Source organism: Gouania willdenowi, chromosome 16 (genome assembly GCF_900634775.1).
Source record: "Gouania willdenowi chromosome 16, fGouWil2.1, whole genome shotgun sequence".
NCBI classification, from domain to species: domain Eukaryota; kingdom Metazoa; phylum Chordata; class Actinopteri; order Blenniiformes; family Gobiesocidae; genus Gouania; species Gouania willdenowi.
The window spans coordinates 17338351-17353299 of record NC_041059.1 but is presented as its reverse complement, the minus strand read 5'-3'; the positions used below and the strand labels follow the sequence as shown (position 1 = coordinate 17353299).

The following is a 14949-nucleotide window of genomic DNA, read 5'->3' as shown; positions in this document are numbered from 1 at the left end:
ACATTTTATGTTTCGTCAAACTGGGGTCAATAAAACTGAAATGCTTGTACGTCACAACAACCACATGTAATAGACAAAGGCAGCTTTTCTCTCACTGGAGCACAAGTTGTCTTAATAAAACACATTCCACGACAACGTAACTTATTTGTAAAGTAGAAAAGCTGTTGTGTGTGATTTAATGTACTGTGATGTTTGAACACAAGCTGGTTTCCAAGATGTCACCATTGTTTAATATTGCATTTGTTATCGACCAAGTTTGTAAAGCCTTTTTAACAAATAGTCCACGTAGGTTGCTGTCTCTCACTCACTGTTTTTCTTGTCCTTCTCTATAGATGATGATATATATGAATATCCCTTTTTTTTTAATTTTTTAGATAGCACGTTTGTTAGCAAACTGTTTTTTTTCAACCTAAAGAAAGCCATTGGCATTGTAGCTACATGAGCAACAACCACAACCTCTCCTGGAAGGAAAGTAGAATTTCATGTTGAAGAATAGTTTTTAGATGATAGAAAATATCTTGCTTTGTGACTTAATCCCTGTCTTTTTATGAAACAAAATAAAACATGCAATACTTTGCAGATTGTTGCCATTTGTGTGTAAATAAGGAAAAGTGTTTTAGCTTTATCAAAGTCCCTGACCAAAGTTATGCAGATTTGAACTGCACCACATGTGAATGTTGAAACTTAAAGTACTGACCTCATTTTTTTGAAAAACAAGTGCAGTAAAAATTGCAATAACACATTTTTAAATTGCTGACTAAAATTCGGATAGTTTACCACAGCCAAATAGTAACAGAAAAATCACTCATTTATGAAGTGTTGATTACAGTTTAGTCCAACGTTAACAATAATTAAAAAAAACTTAAAAAATACACCTGGCACGGGATTCTTTATTAAGAAGCTTTATTAACAGATTTTAGAATTAAGTACTATTGGTCTAGCGCTCTTCGCTATGTTGTTGCCTTACAGGTCTGTAGAATATAATCATGTTTAATAAGGCCAACCTCACATGGCTGCCAGTGAGATGAACTCAATTTTACCAACATATTATATATTATAAAAGTTATAATTATTGAAAAAGAACCAACACTGCACTTTGAAAGTTAAAAAAAAATTAAACAGCAGATCGACTTTTAGAGAATAGAAAAACTTGATCACATAACGGCTGAGAATTTGGGGAAACAAACTGTACACCAATTGAATTGTAAGTGATAAAATAATATGACTCAAATGTAAACAACCAAGACTTTGAGGCGTGAACCGAGTACTCAGCGGATTGCCTTGACCTGGTTCTTGCAACTTGATGCAGCCTGAAGTTGAAGCTGATAGGCCATTGGGTGGATTTTGAAACCATAAAGCCTGAGAACACACACACACACACACTTATAAACCCCACAGAGAAACTATAGCCAGTACATTTACGTGTTGAAATTGAAGGTTGGGCCTGTGTAGAAAAAAAAAAACTAAAAGGTATGTAAACAGACAAACCTTGGCACAAACTGGTTGGCGGGGCGCTTTGCGCGAGACTCTGGGTGCACCATGAACAGCATGTGAGGGAAGCCTGTGCCGAAAAAGGCTCCGTCTGTGTGGTGATGTCTGGAGGACTTGGGGGTGTACACATCCATACACTTAGGGCAATAAAGCTTTACCATCGCTTCCCCTTGGAGGTCTGACAAACCTGAAACAATACGACATCATTAAAAGCTGGATTTCATCTTATTTAGGCTTTAAGATGCTGCACTATCATTGGTTAGGAAAGAAGCAGAACAATCTTCGAGATATTTAGACGTACCAATAGGGAGCATTGATTGATTCTCACAGTAGACTCTTGGGCAATACCCAAAATCTCCTTGTTGGTACTTTTCCAGCTGGAATAAGGGAGGAAAAAAAGCAAAAAAAACCAATCACATTTGGAATGATAACCGATGATAGAGAAGTTAAGCTTGTGGAAACCAGCTGACCATTTGTGCAATGCCTCTGTTTGTGAGGATGTATCGTGCGTGAATGAGTCCATAAAGCAGCTCTGCAGCCTGCTCGATCAAGTCGCTCTGGTTTGGATTGTCTTCAAGCTCCTCATCTGAATATTTAAAAAAAAAAGACTTCAAGGTTGATGACGATTCTAAAAGAGAAAACAGCTGCTTGGTACCACTTAATCTCACCTGGCTCCAGATCAAGAATCATGTCGAGAGCCTGACGGTAGTGAGGAACCTGCTCGTTTAAACCCGTCAGGTTAAACTTGTCCTGAATGTAGTCTTCATCCACCTATAAACAGGTGATAATCAGTGGCTAATAATGGCCTGGAGTTACAGTGGAGGCGGCGCATTGATACAGCACGCTGATGTGGAGTATTTACATAAGAGATTAACAGGATTAGTTTGTAGCGACCAGGGAAGAAAGTGAGGAGTTAAGATTAGAAACAGTGCTTGCGTGCAGACAAACCAGCATGTGTTCCACTGATGCACCCGCTGATTATACAATGATAATCACTGTACTTTCAATTCAAGTGATCAAGTGTTTATTGCGTCTTTACAGAGCAGTGCATGAGAAATAACAGTTCCATCAACAGTACAATATCAGACATTTATCTTATGCTTTATTTAGAGCTAAATCAGCACATTTTGTCTTTCTGGTTTTTCTTTAATCTTAACTGGATGAGGAAAATATGTTTTTATTATTGCAAAATGTCTCTCCCTGACATTTTTTTTGTTTGTCAACACAGCTTTTTAGCAGTTTGATCACATTCTTACAATTAAATGTATTAGAAATGATATCTTAAGCTAACAATACATTTAGAAATAGTCAGGATTTTTTATTTATTTTATTAAAGGTGCAGTCTGTAACTCTTAGAAAAGTCACTATGTCACTATGTAAGGACAGCTTTACATCAAACTAGTAGTTTGTGTGAAAAAACAGACTCATTGAGTCCCTCCTGCTGCTCTTGGCAGATTGCCAGAATGCCCAGCGACCGAGCAAAAAGAACCAATCAGAGCTACGATTGTGTTTGATGGACTGTCTGACAGATGTTGCTCACAGTCCCCGCCCCCTTCCGCCGTGGCCAAAACACAGCAATGCTCATAGCAAGGTAGTGCCTGGAGCGCCGTCTTTTTTACAGTGTATGGTCTGGAGAAGTAGAAGATGAAATTGGCGACTTTTCAGCTTGAAAGGTAATTACTGCTGCTTGATTTACATTATGTTTGATTTGTAATTGTTACACTAGAACTCTGTAGTGCATGTGTTTGTTCGTGTGCGCGCTGCCATCACTGCAGCCTCCGTGTGGACTGCTGTGAGTGATGCTGTGTTGTTGCTGCTGCTGATAGATTGGTGTGTGCACATTGAGAGAGAAAAGCGCTACAGTAATATGCTTTTAACAGTGCATGTTATATTACTGTGATGTTGCCGTTAGCTTGTTAGATCCTCTGAAGGGAGAAACTTTGGAGGCAGGGCAAGAGAGCAGCGGGGAGGGAGGGATCTGACAGTTACAGACTGCACCTTCAAGGGCGACTATGTAAACTGATATATGCAGTTGATTTATAAAGAGCATATTAAGAAATCTGCACAATACATTTATGTTGAGATATTGTGAATCAATCACCTGGAGGTTTTATTTATTAGTAGTTATAAGACTGATATTAAAATGGGGTTGTATTCATGGTTGGTAGGTAAAGCATGTGTTCATCGTTTATTCTGCCTAAAGGAGTGTGTCAGACTGGTGAGACTGACCTCACAGAAGAACTCATTTCCTCTGAGTCCACAGAACCAGGATATCCAGGAGACTTCCTCTGAGCTGCTCATCCTGCTGACACACAGACAGCATGTCCATGTTCTCACAAGGTAATAATCACACAATGTTAACACAACCATTAGAATTATTGACCATAAGCACAGATTGAGATCTGAACTGGTTTCCCTGGTTAGACAATTTTGACTTCCTTAAATCTGCATAACTATTGGTTCAGGCACGTGTTTAGAAATGTCTGAAAGTGCTTAATTCTACCCAGAAACATGTGATGATATTGTTGACATTTTGTAAATATAACAGTTTAGATGTTAGATTTTGCCAACAGTAGCACCCATGAATGCACCCAACTGGTGTACTAAGTGGTATAAAGATGCATATAAAAAAAAAAAGAGACTCACAATATCTAATACCAAATATTCCATAAACAACACCACCACTACTACTGTGGTTGTTGGAGATTTTTAAAGTGTTATTAGTAAGAATTTTGCAAAGATTAAAAAATAAATTAAAAAAAATTAAGATGGCATCAAGTAGAAATCTGCAACTGATTTGTTTCCATAGTACAGCATCAAGTAAACAAGTGTTTAATAAAATCATATCTTTTGTCTCATCTTAGTTATCACTTGAGTTTAATAAATCATACAGTAAATGTTTTTGTTGTTTTTCAACTAATTTTTAAATTATATTATTTTATTATATGTATTAAAACCTGAGGTAATGCATACATATATAATAATACTCATAGATTTCACATACATTTTCATTGTAGATACGTTAAACGTAGCCATAGTCCCCGGGACTATAGGTACATTTCCGGAGCTTTTCTAAATAAGCACAATGTGAGTGGTCTAAGGCGCCGCACTCACCGCTAACCTGGATTTTGCCAAAGTGGGTTCGAATCCCACATTTGACAAATATTTTTTCTTCATTTTAACATATTTAACATGGCAAATTCCACTTTTAAAAATACATATCCGACAATAATAAACATTTTAGGGTTAGAGATAGAGTTAGGGTTACGGTTAGGTTTAGAGTTACAGCTAGGGCTAAAATAAAAGGGTTAGTGGGCTAGCTAAAAATAAATATGAGCTAAAATACAAATAACGGAATTTTAAGTCACGTGGTGCACCTATCACGTGACCTAAACCAATGAGGGGCGCTGCGTATCTATAGAGTGGCAGTCTACAGATAATGTACCCGTACCCACGGCTTTTTTAATACACAATTTAAAAGTTTAATTGGTGTCAAAGGCAACATTTTCTCTACACATTTAATGTAATTAAAAAAATAATTAAAAAAATCCCACAGTACAAGTTATTATTATGGTGATATATAATATGCTCAAATTAAATATTATAATTAAACTTAAGAATAGGAATATTTTGTTCATATTGGCTTGACAGAACTATTGATCGAAACAAATTATTTTAAATATGTAAATAGCATCTTCACAAACACGCACACGCACGGAGTATGGAATCCGCGCGTCTCATTTCCACACAGCACATTGATGCGGAAAGCATAAAACAACTTTTAGACTATTTATTTTAAACTTCTTTCCCCCCCTCCCCCCCCGAGCCCAAATACATACTTAACCATAAATAAATCTTAGGCAACAAAAACGAACAATACACATTTCCCTTGTTGTACATTGCATGAATTAGCTCAGCGCTCTGGTATGATAAATGTCATGAACTCTAGTGCTGATTCTAAACCGGATGTGACGTCACGCCCAAGCAGCGACCTAAAGGTAGACGCAGCATAAAATCCAGTTTAACTGGCTGAGTTTTCTGCTAACATCCCCACGCGCTGTCACACGATAGTAAATGAACGCGCGCACACATCGGCATGTCAGCTTGTATTTAACACTACTGTGTATAAATGTGCTCTCAGCCGTCCACCTTCACTCACCTGACACCCCGCTGAGGTAAATATGAAACATTCAAGAGCAACTTTAGGTTTGTTCTGGTGAATGCCTGCTGTGACGGTGCTTCGAAGCGCGTGCAGAGTAATCCAGGAAGTTGAGCAAGCAGAGTTGGGGTTTATGCGTCTGACGTCACGTCGGTGAATCCTGCGTGCTTTTTACGTTCTGTGCGTTGTTTTTAAAATGAAAAAAATGCATCTTAACCGAGCAGCTCGTGCCTCATACGTGTTTTGTTTTTAAAAGCCAGAAATATTCTATCAACAAAAAGCCAAACACAGTTGGGATCGTAGAAACAAACAAAAACCTCTCACATGTTTGTTGTACATTCATTGACACAGACATGATTCTTTATTAGAATTTTGGGTGAAGTTTTAGAACAAAGCATGAATAATTGGCAATTAAAACATGGAGAAAATAAAAACAAAATTCATACATTTTAATTCATTTTATGGGATTATTGTTTTGTTTTTGTTTTAATTAAATCGGAGAGAACAGCTGTATTTGTTGTTGAGGTCACATCAGGGCAGGTCTGAAAAGGTTTTTCTGCCTGGTGGTCCAGTCTCTCTCTGCTCCTGTTCTTTTCCCATACCTTCAAACATTAGGATCCTGAAAGGTATAAGTTAAAATAGATACTTCCTTACACAAGGTATAAGTGAAAACAGATACTTCCTTACACACATGGCAATCAAAGTGTCAAACCCATGGCCCGGGGGCCAAATCCGGCCCTTTGGAGCATCCAATTCGGCCCACAAGAGAAATTAAAAATGACAGAAAAAACATGAATCATTACGTAAATAAAACTCAACACTCCTGGTGCTCATATTGCATGATTGCAGTTATTTTTTAATGTTTAACTGTTAAAAAAAGATAAAAAAATCTTTCAATTTTCCTCAAATCATTATATAATATTTCCCATAATTAAATAGAAAATGGTCACAAAATATAGAAAATTTAAAGTGAAGATCCTGCTATCTCTTATGGCTCGAATATTATCGGTTTATTACACATTTTGTATTTTATGTATATATAGAAGTGCAAAGTAGGGCCTAATAATGTTGATATTACTATTTTTTCTGTATAAGATCTGTGGCCCACTTGAGATGAAACTGCTCCATTTTTGGCCCGTAAACTAAAATGAGTTTGACAACATTGGTAGTCTTTTTATTTAAATTTACTTTCATGTTTTTCAATCAATCAGGATGTTTCAGTGTGTTTGCTACTTTTACAATGATACACATACTTACAGCTTTAAAATGGCATTTCTTTTTCCCAGCATCATATGCAGGAAATTGTTGTAGCTGATGGTGTCCTTTGAGGCGTCACCGACAACCTCTGACATCATCTTTTTTAACTCTAAGTGAGTCTTTGCTAGTCCAAGCTTTTCCAGCATTCGTTTTAACCCCATCATGTCTTTAAAAAAAAAAAAAAAAGAAGAAGAAACAAAGACAACGGTAAATAAAACCCGAATGTATTATTTGCCTGATTGACAGTGAGACTTCTACATATTTACCTATTTCCCCTTTGTCATTGAGATCAAAGTCCATATATTTCTCTGTAAACAAGCAGTATCATAGAATGTCAATGTGCAGTTCCATAATTAATGTATTGACATGTGATCTCCTCTTTGAATACTCACTTTTGAACATTTCCAGCTTTAAACTCAGGTCCTCCTCCTCTGTATACTGCGGATCTGACAGAAAAGCCTAGAATTTACAAAAAAATAAAACCCAAAAATTTAAATCCTCAAAAAAAAACACACACACCGTATTCCCAGTTGTGCGAGTGAAGCTCACTTCATTGACAGAGTTTAGTTTTTCTTCCTGTTGGGACTTCAGGAGACCAAATGACTTACCGCCTGTGGGAAATGAGACAATAGGAGACAAGTATTAGAATTTAAATAGCATTGGATGCAACACGTGGACTTGATTCAAAGCAGAAAGAAATCAAACAAACCTTGGGTGTTGGTGTCCATTTCTGAAAATGTTGCAGAGAGGCTCTAAAACCAGCCAAGAGAATGAAAAAGTGCAATGATGTTCCTCTAAATAGAGCCAGGAGAGGAAGTATTAAGGCAAAGTTTCAGTATGAACTGAGTTCCCTCTTGTATTTATTCCTGCAACACTAAAAAAAAAGTCCTAAGTTATTCAGTCATTAGAATGAGGCAGTCTTAAACTATGTGTCCCAAAAACCACCAGGTCTTAGACAATTTTGTCCTTTCTTTATAACATCAGTGCAGAAACATGAGGGTTGCATTATTGCCGCAACGTGGAAGTGTAATCCTTGCTCATCACCATTTTGGTGGTCACAATGAAAGAGAGGAAAGGACAACTTGTTGTTACAGCACATAATAGAAATGTCTGTTGTGAAAGTGTACCACCCAATCCTTCTGATGTCCGCTTTCTGCAATCATCACACGTCAAACCTAAAGCTTGGACTAAAATGGGACTATTAGGGCTTTTTGATGTTTCAACACTAAATTTAATTCAAGATACCTGGCAAGAATCAGTGAAAGTGTGTTTTCTTGATCATTTCGGCCTGTGTGGATGCAATTGCCGAGTGATGCAAGTCCACGTTTTATTCAAGTTTTTTTTTTTTTATTGAGAATTAACACTAAAGTGTAACACAGAGCTGTGGTCATTCAGCACTAAAGAAGTCCACACAGTGTTGTGAAATGGCTTGAGACCTCAGATCATGGGTGAAGAACTCTTCAATTTGACGACAATATGGAGCATAACCAGTATATTTAATTCAGGCTGACATTTTAATTTTCATCTTAGCTGTTCAGTGATCACCATAGCATCTGCTTTCATCGTCTCTTTTTGTATGACCATGTTTATTATCCTCTTAAAACATTCATTATAGTTCACTTTGTTGTCCTCTTCTCTTTACAACACCTTGCAATTCACTATAGCTCTTCGTCTGATTCAGAGTTCACCCATGGCATAGGCAGTATAGGGGCCATCCAGGGAACACCACAGCCAATAGAGTAATAATATAAAACAATAACTCACCCCTCGCCTCCCACTCAGGGCAAGGGTGTCAAACTCCTTTTATTTCAGGGGCCAAATATGGAGCAATTGATTTCTAGTGAGCCACAGATTTTATGCGGGAAAACAAGTAAATTCAACATTATTGTTATTGTTCCCTAGTCTGTACTTCTACCTATACATAAAATACAAAATATGTAAGAAACTGATTATATTCAAGAATAAGTGACATATATCAGTCCCAACAGGATCATCGCTTTAAATTTCCTTGATTTTGTGACTAATTTCTTATCAATTAAAGAAAATGTGATGCAATAATTTGAGGAAAATTAAAGAAGTTTGTAAGACTTTTGAGTCTTTTTATTTTTTTTTTTCAAATGTCCACCGTCATAGAATATAAGCACTGGAAAAAAGTTTGAGCCCCTGCAAATATTGTTGAGTGTCATTTACACAATGATTCATGTTTTCTGTCATTTTTGCTCTCTCCTATGGGCCGAATAGGATGCTCCAAGGGGCCAGATTTGGCCCCCGAGCCTTGAGTTTGTCACATGGGCCTAGGGGGACGTGTCAGTTTTTTGACCCACAATGCACCACTAGAGGTCTCCGTTTAAATAAGAAATTGTAATTTAGTTATTTTGCGCAATTATCTTAATTTGTTGCATTAATCCTTGTTTCTATAATATATTATTTTGTGATGCGCGTTATTCATTTTGTTCATTCAATTCCTCTTCCTTTTTGCCGAGCTTCATTTATCTTGTTGAAAGTAATGTTTCTGAATCTACAATTGTATGTTACATTTCAAGTTTTCAGACGCATGTCCTTAAAATAGTAGTGAATGACGTGTTTTATCTGACTTGTCACGTGAGGGCGCTGTTTCTCATCTATTTAGATGATCAAGAGAAAAATAAAACCATAAAGGCTGACATCTTATGGTAAAAATAACTCTCTCTGTAAAATAAACACACAGTGACTTCTCTTTAGTAGACTGCCTGTAACAAGTCATGGAAACTGTCCGTTCTAGCGACGGCTTCTCTTCTACACGTGTTTTGCTGCTGTTGTTCCTCATGAGTCACATCCTGAGTCATTTCATAAACGTGTGTCTACAAAGAAAGAAAATGCAGTTACACAATGATGACAATGTATATTCTGGGTGAAAACACCAACTACAGTAACTTTGGTGTGTTCTGATACTTTGCATCCCTCAGCATTAAAGATGAAATATAGAGATGTACAATGAGCATCAGGATGCTAATGATATGGACATACTGCACAAACTGTTCTCTGTTTGCATTTTTTACCATTGCCATTCTTGACTCTTCATTACCTGAAAAGGGTTGATGGGAGAAAGATCAGTCACTTTCATGTTCTGTTTTTTACCATTGTTGACATTATTCAGAAGTCTTTCACCTATTTGAAACTTGAGGCTATTTAAAGTTCACTTAGCAATGCAGAGAAGAAAGTTTACACCTTTATTGTATTCACCCTTTATTCATCTCCACCTAGAGAAACATGCAAACTCAGCACAGCATATGTATATATATATGTATGTATGTGTATATATATATGTATGTGTGTATATATACATATGTATGTATGTATGTATATATATGTATGTGTATATATATATATATATATATATGTATGTATGTGTATATATATATGTATGTGTGTATATATACATATGTATGTATGTATGTATATATATGTATGTGTATATATATATATATATATACCCAGATAGCACGCATACGTCTCGCCAATGTCGGCCTCAGATTGTGCGTTGTCATTCTACTCCTAATGCGTTATTTTGTGTGTTTTTTCTCCCCAAATCGGTGACATTACTAATAAAACTGTAGAACTGTAAAATGTCACTTTTTGTGCTGTGGCTCTTTTGGCTGTGCTGCTGAAAATACATTTATGATCATGAACTGTGTCTCTCTTTATTTTGTCCACACATAATAAGATATTTAGTGGTGGTATATTGTTTTGTTGTTGCTGTTGTGATATTGTCATATTTCTCAGATTTAAGTAAATACACGACTACATATGGAGATATTTATACTAATTGAATGATCCAAGCTAAATAAAGCTTAATATAAGCTGTAGAGAGGCCGTGCTGAGCATCTTTAATACATCGACCAAACGCCGATGTCTCCGTGACGTCTGCCCAATGAGCAAACGCTTTCCATAACACGTCTTGTTGATGCAACTTCATTCATCTTGCCGACGTCGGCGAGATGTATGTGTGCTATCAGAGTATATGCTGTATTAGGAAGTGTTATTTGCCATTAAATGAACAAAATACAACAGAACCCCCCCCTTCCCCAACCCTTTGTTAGAAAAGTGTACAAACTCTCATTCTCACGTGTTATGTACTAACACTTGTTTTATGGCAAATATTTTACTACAAATAGGGTTAATGTTAGGGTTATGGTTAGGATGAGCATTACGGTTAGAGTTGGGATCTAAAAAAAATGAAAACTGTGACTGACATTGCATTTCTTCTACTTGTCTGTACCCCTAGAGCCCCCATCAGGCTAACTGGTGCTCTTTAGTGTAATGTGTTTGTGTAATTTGAACATTATAGTTACCTGAATTTCTCTTGTACCTCTTCTTCATGTACATAAAAGTGAAGAGTCCACCAGCTGCTACACACATCACAATGCACAGAGGACGTGCTAACCATGCAGCATTTTGTAGAACTGTGAATTTAAATAATAATAATTAAAAAAAAAAAAATTCTATAGTCACATTTATATCTTAGATTTTCAACTCGAGAGAAAACAAACAATAACATTCTCCTACTTACGGCTGACAGAATGCCATTTCTTTGATGCCACCAGCACGCCCTCACTGTGCACAGAACAGGTTACTTCCTCTGATACCAGTAACCCCACTGGGAGCTGTAAGGGCTTCACTATGGTGTCGCCAACAGTCATTATTAATGGATTCTGTTCATTTTGTTGATTCTTCTCAGACCAAGTTAAAGTGAAGTCTTTATCACACTCTGTAGCACAGGTGAGCACACAGGTCAGGGTGGTGTTACCCTCGGCCGGGCCTGACTCCACAATGACTGAAGGAAAAGAACACAAGCCGTGATGTTAGTTGTGATATCTGATAGTCCATTTTATTTAGAGCAGAAAATGGGCAACATTTATAACAGTGCGGGCCACAAAAATGAGATTGTCTGATCCGAAAGCTACATTATCAACGTTCATAGAATAATGACCAATCTGAGCATTAATACAAGGAAAAACAACGGATTTTGTAACCTATCTTTGTTTTTGTTTTGAGTTTATTTGGAGTTATTTTTCAATTGTTTTTGTTGCATTTTTTTTTTTTGTTGTTGTTTTGTGTTTTTACAGTAATTCTTATGTATTTCTCTTGTTCTTTTGCATGTTTTTAGAGTCATTTTGTGTTTTGTCTGTTTTTCTAATTATAGCAGGGCCAGAGAATGTTAATTGTCTGTTCATCAGCATAAAGATTCATGTTGTTGTTTTGTGTTTCTGTTGCCAGTTTGTGTATTTTCCGTGTCGTTTTGTGTGTTTTGGGGGCACTTTATGTATTGTGCTGTGTTTCAAATTTCTTTTTTAAACCATTTCTAATAAACTCCAGATAATAAAGTTAAAAGAGACAGTAACAAAAGGGAAATATCACAATGACATTCTTTCAAAAGCTCTCAATTTGTTTCAGATTAACAGAGAATGTAATGTAATATGAACTCAAGTCAAATTAAGTGATTGAATCACAACTTTTTGGGGAAATTAGTTTTGAGGGATGTGCAAAATTACACCCAGGGCCTTAATGTGGCCACCGACCGCCAGTTGCCCATCCCTGATTTAGTATAGTTTCTACACTTACTATCAAGGGTGTGAAGTCGAATATTGTTGAGCATCTTTTTCTGACCTACAGTCTGTGAACATGTGTAGTTTCCAGCATGTTCATTCCTTACTTCAGTGATAACCAGCTGTGTGTCATTGTTCTGGTGAAATGTGTTGGTTTGGCCGCACACAGATGATGAGGTATTTGACAGTGACTTCTTACACGCCACCCAATCCACGCTGCCTCCCACGCCATGAGAGGAAGTACCACATGACAGTGTCACAGGGTCTCCCACTGCAGCAAACACTTCCTCTATGCCATCTAGGGCAAAGGGAACACATGGTTACACTTGGTTATTGTTACACTACTTTAGTAATCAGAGTAGGTCAGGTCGTTACCTTTTAATGACGTCATATAGGTGACGGTTGCTGTAAGCTTGTCATTTTGACTGAGACGGCATTTCCATTTTCTGTGATGGTCCGTTGGTTTACTGGTAATAGTTAGTTTAGAGAAGCATTCTGATGGATTGGAGACAATAAATCTGTCTCCTTGTAGTGGTGAATCATCCTCTGCAACCCACTGGATGTGGATCCCAGTGTTGGGCTTGCAGGCAGTGTATCCAGTATACTTATCAAGAAAACAGTGAAGCTCCACTTTGCCTTCTACAGAGTCTGACCACTCTGTAACTGGTGGAATGCAAAATAAATTAACATCACACTGTTGAACTTGGTTCATTTGGAAGAAAACGTTTAAAATCCCTCCTGATCATGTAATCAGTTACACAACATCTGGATACCGAGATAAGAATCATGCAATATCCATTAATAAAAGGTTTTTTCAGACATCTTTGTTCATAAACATGTCGGAAATAAACTGAATAAATAAAATAAAATAAAATAAATAAACAAATGACAGTATTTTTTCTAAAACACAACAATAAACACAACTTGTGAGTGAGTTCACCATAATCAAAATTTAATGTGCTGGTTGGATTATAAATTGATTAATTTATCAATGGGATGTTTTGGGATAATACTGATTCTTTTCACTAATTCAGTGTTGTTGGTTTGTATTTTTTTTTTAGCTCGGTTTGAACAATGAAATGATAAATATATAGTTGTGTTCATGAATTATTTTTTTTTTAATTTCTTAGCTATTCTAAATAATTAAACCCATCACAAGACAATATTGTACTTCGTTAAAAGGCATCTGATTGTTAAAACTCTTCAGAAATAGAGATGGACTACAAAAATATATTTCATATTACTGATTTTTTTTTCTTTTTTTTTTTTTCTGTATTTTATATAGGTGACCCTAACCCACACTGTCATCCTCCCCCATATGAAGATTAATAAATTTAGCCTTTTGGTCCCTAATTGTTAATGACCATTGTCTGTAATCTGTCATCCACTGATATGCCTGTTTTATGAAAAGACTGCTATAGAGATGTAAACAGAATTACTGTGCTGTATGTTGTTTGGTAAGATATTATTTAAAAATACAATATTCACACACAAGCCTATGGAGATAAAGTAAAATAATAATAATAATAATAATAATAATAATAATAATAATAATAATAATAATGATTCTACTTACCCTTCAGAAGTTGCAGTGAAACACTAGAGTTGAATAAGTCACTCACACAGCAGTAAATCCTGGCATCGCTGACCTCCAGGTGTGTGATCTTCAAAGAACAGTCCTCCAATAATTCATGTCTGAATCTGTTCCCTGCTGTCACACCTCCGTTCTTCACCAACTCAACAATGGATCCAAACCCTCCTTCCATGTTCCAGTTTATAGAGGAGCAAGATTCAGCAGGAGGTAAACCACATGACAAAACTACTGTTTCTCCTCTCAAGGCCACCATCAGCAAAGCATCTGTATAGATAACATGGATGTCACTGTCTAGAAAGACTGAAGGATTTAGTCAAATGCTGAAATCTATTTACAGTAATAATACTATTGTTGTAATTGTTGATTCATCAAAATGTCATTAAGTAAGAATTCTGGGGGGTTTTTTTTGGAAAAATGCTTTAAAAAAAACAGCTAAAAAAAAGTAGTAATTGTCACTCTCTGAACATAGTTAAAGTGAGTTAAAATGATTCCATTTACCAGTTGAATAATGCCCAGCTGTAGCAAGTATGAACGAAACAAGTCCTAACAATGAACAGCAACTCATTCTTGCCTTCTTGCTCATTTTGTTATTGCTAAATCATTCTGACAGCTGAAGCCTTTCCTCAGGAAATGACACGGAAACACCTCCTGAGCAGTTTAAGACCAACCCATGTGCACGAGGAAGCTACATATAGTACTGTCAAATATGTTTTTACAGCCTGTTCACAAATGTAAGCCTACATAATCATTCATTTAGTTTTTCTTGCACTTTTTATAATGCAGTTCCTGGGTGTAGTTTTTTTTTTTTTTTTTTTTAATCATATCAACTACTTCTTTTGTTTCCAAATTGATAAAGCCTATAT

General features: G+C 36.4%; 3 protein-coding genes across 6 annotated transcripts; all 3 read right to left on the bottom strand.

Annotated features, from left to right (window-relative positions):
• Positions 1-886: 886 nt before the first annotated feature.
• On the bottom strand, positions 887-5789 carry LOC114478535 (casein kinase II subunit beta-like). 2 transcript variants are annotated; one of them, XM_028471652.1, is made up of 7 exons: positions 5651-5789; positions 3721-3796; positions 2160-2262; positions 1962-2077; positions 1793-1868; positions 1489-1678; positions 887-1359 (listed from the first exon to the last, which is right to left on the bottom strand). In XM_028471652.1, the coding sequence occupies exons 2-7, from the start codon at positions 3790-3792 to the stop codon at positions 1269-1271; spliced, it is 648 nt and encodes a 215-aa protein (XP_028327453.1). In that variant the 5' UTR covers positions 3793-3796; positions 5651-5789; the 3' UTR covers positions 887-1268. The 2 variants fall into 2 exon arrangements, with proteins under 2 accessions (XP_028327453.1, XP_028327452.1); XM_028471651.1 differs by having other exon boundaries at positions 3721-3793.
• Positions 5790-5977: 188 nt separating this feature from the next.
• On the bottom strand, positions 5978-8816 carry LOC114478097 (allograft inflammatory factor 1-like). The gene is made up of 6 exons (XM_028470926.1): positions 7617-8816; positions 7457-7518; positions 7300-7366; positions 7174-7215; positions 6908-7073; positions 5978-6269 (listed from the first exon to the last, which is right to left on the bottom strand). Exons 1-6 carry the CDS (start codon positions 7633-7635, stop codon positions 6182-6184), a joined length of 444 nt encoding a protein of 147 aa, XP_028326727.1. The 5' UTR covers positions 7636-8816; the 3' UTR covers positions 5978-6181.
• A 182-nt stretch (positions 8817-8998) lies between these two features.
• On the bottom strand, positions 8999-14667 carry LOC114478262 (uncharacterized). Of its 3 annotated transcripts, none has more exons than XM_028471222.1 (8): positions 14585-14667; positions 14069-14350; positions 12868-13155; positions 12509-12790; positions 11457-11720; positions 11239-11349; positions 9972-10054; positions 8999-9747 (listed from the first exon to the last, which is right to left on the bottom strand). In XM_028471222.1, exons 1-8 carry the CDS (start codon positions 14649-14651, stop codon positions 9625-9627), a joined length of 1500 nt encoding a protein of 499 aa, XP_028327023.1. In that variant the 5' UTR covers positions 14652-14667; the 3' UTR covers positions 8999-9624. The 3 variants fall into 3 exon arrangements, with proteins under 3 accessions (XP_028327023.1, XP_028327024.1, XP_028327025.1); XM_028471223.1 differs by lacking the exon at positions 9972-10054 and adding an exon at positions 9946-9971; XM_028471224.1 differs by lacking the exon at positions 9972-10054 and having other exon boundaries at positions 9615-9747.
• Between the last annotated feature and the right edge of the window lie 282 nt (positions 14668-14949).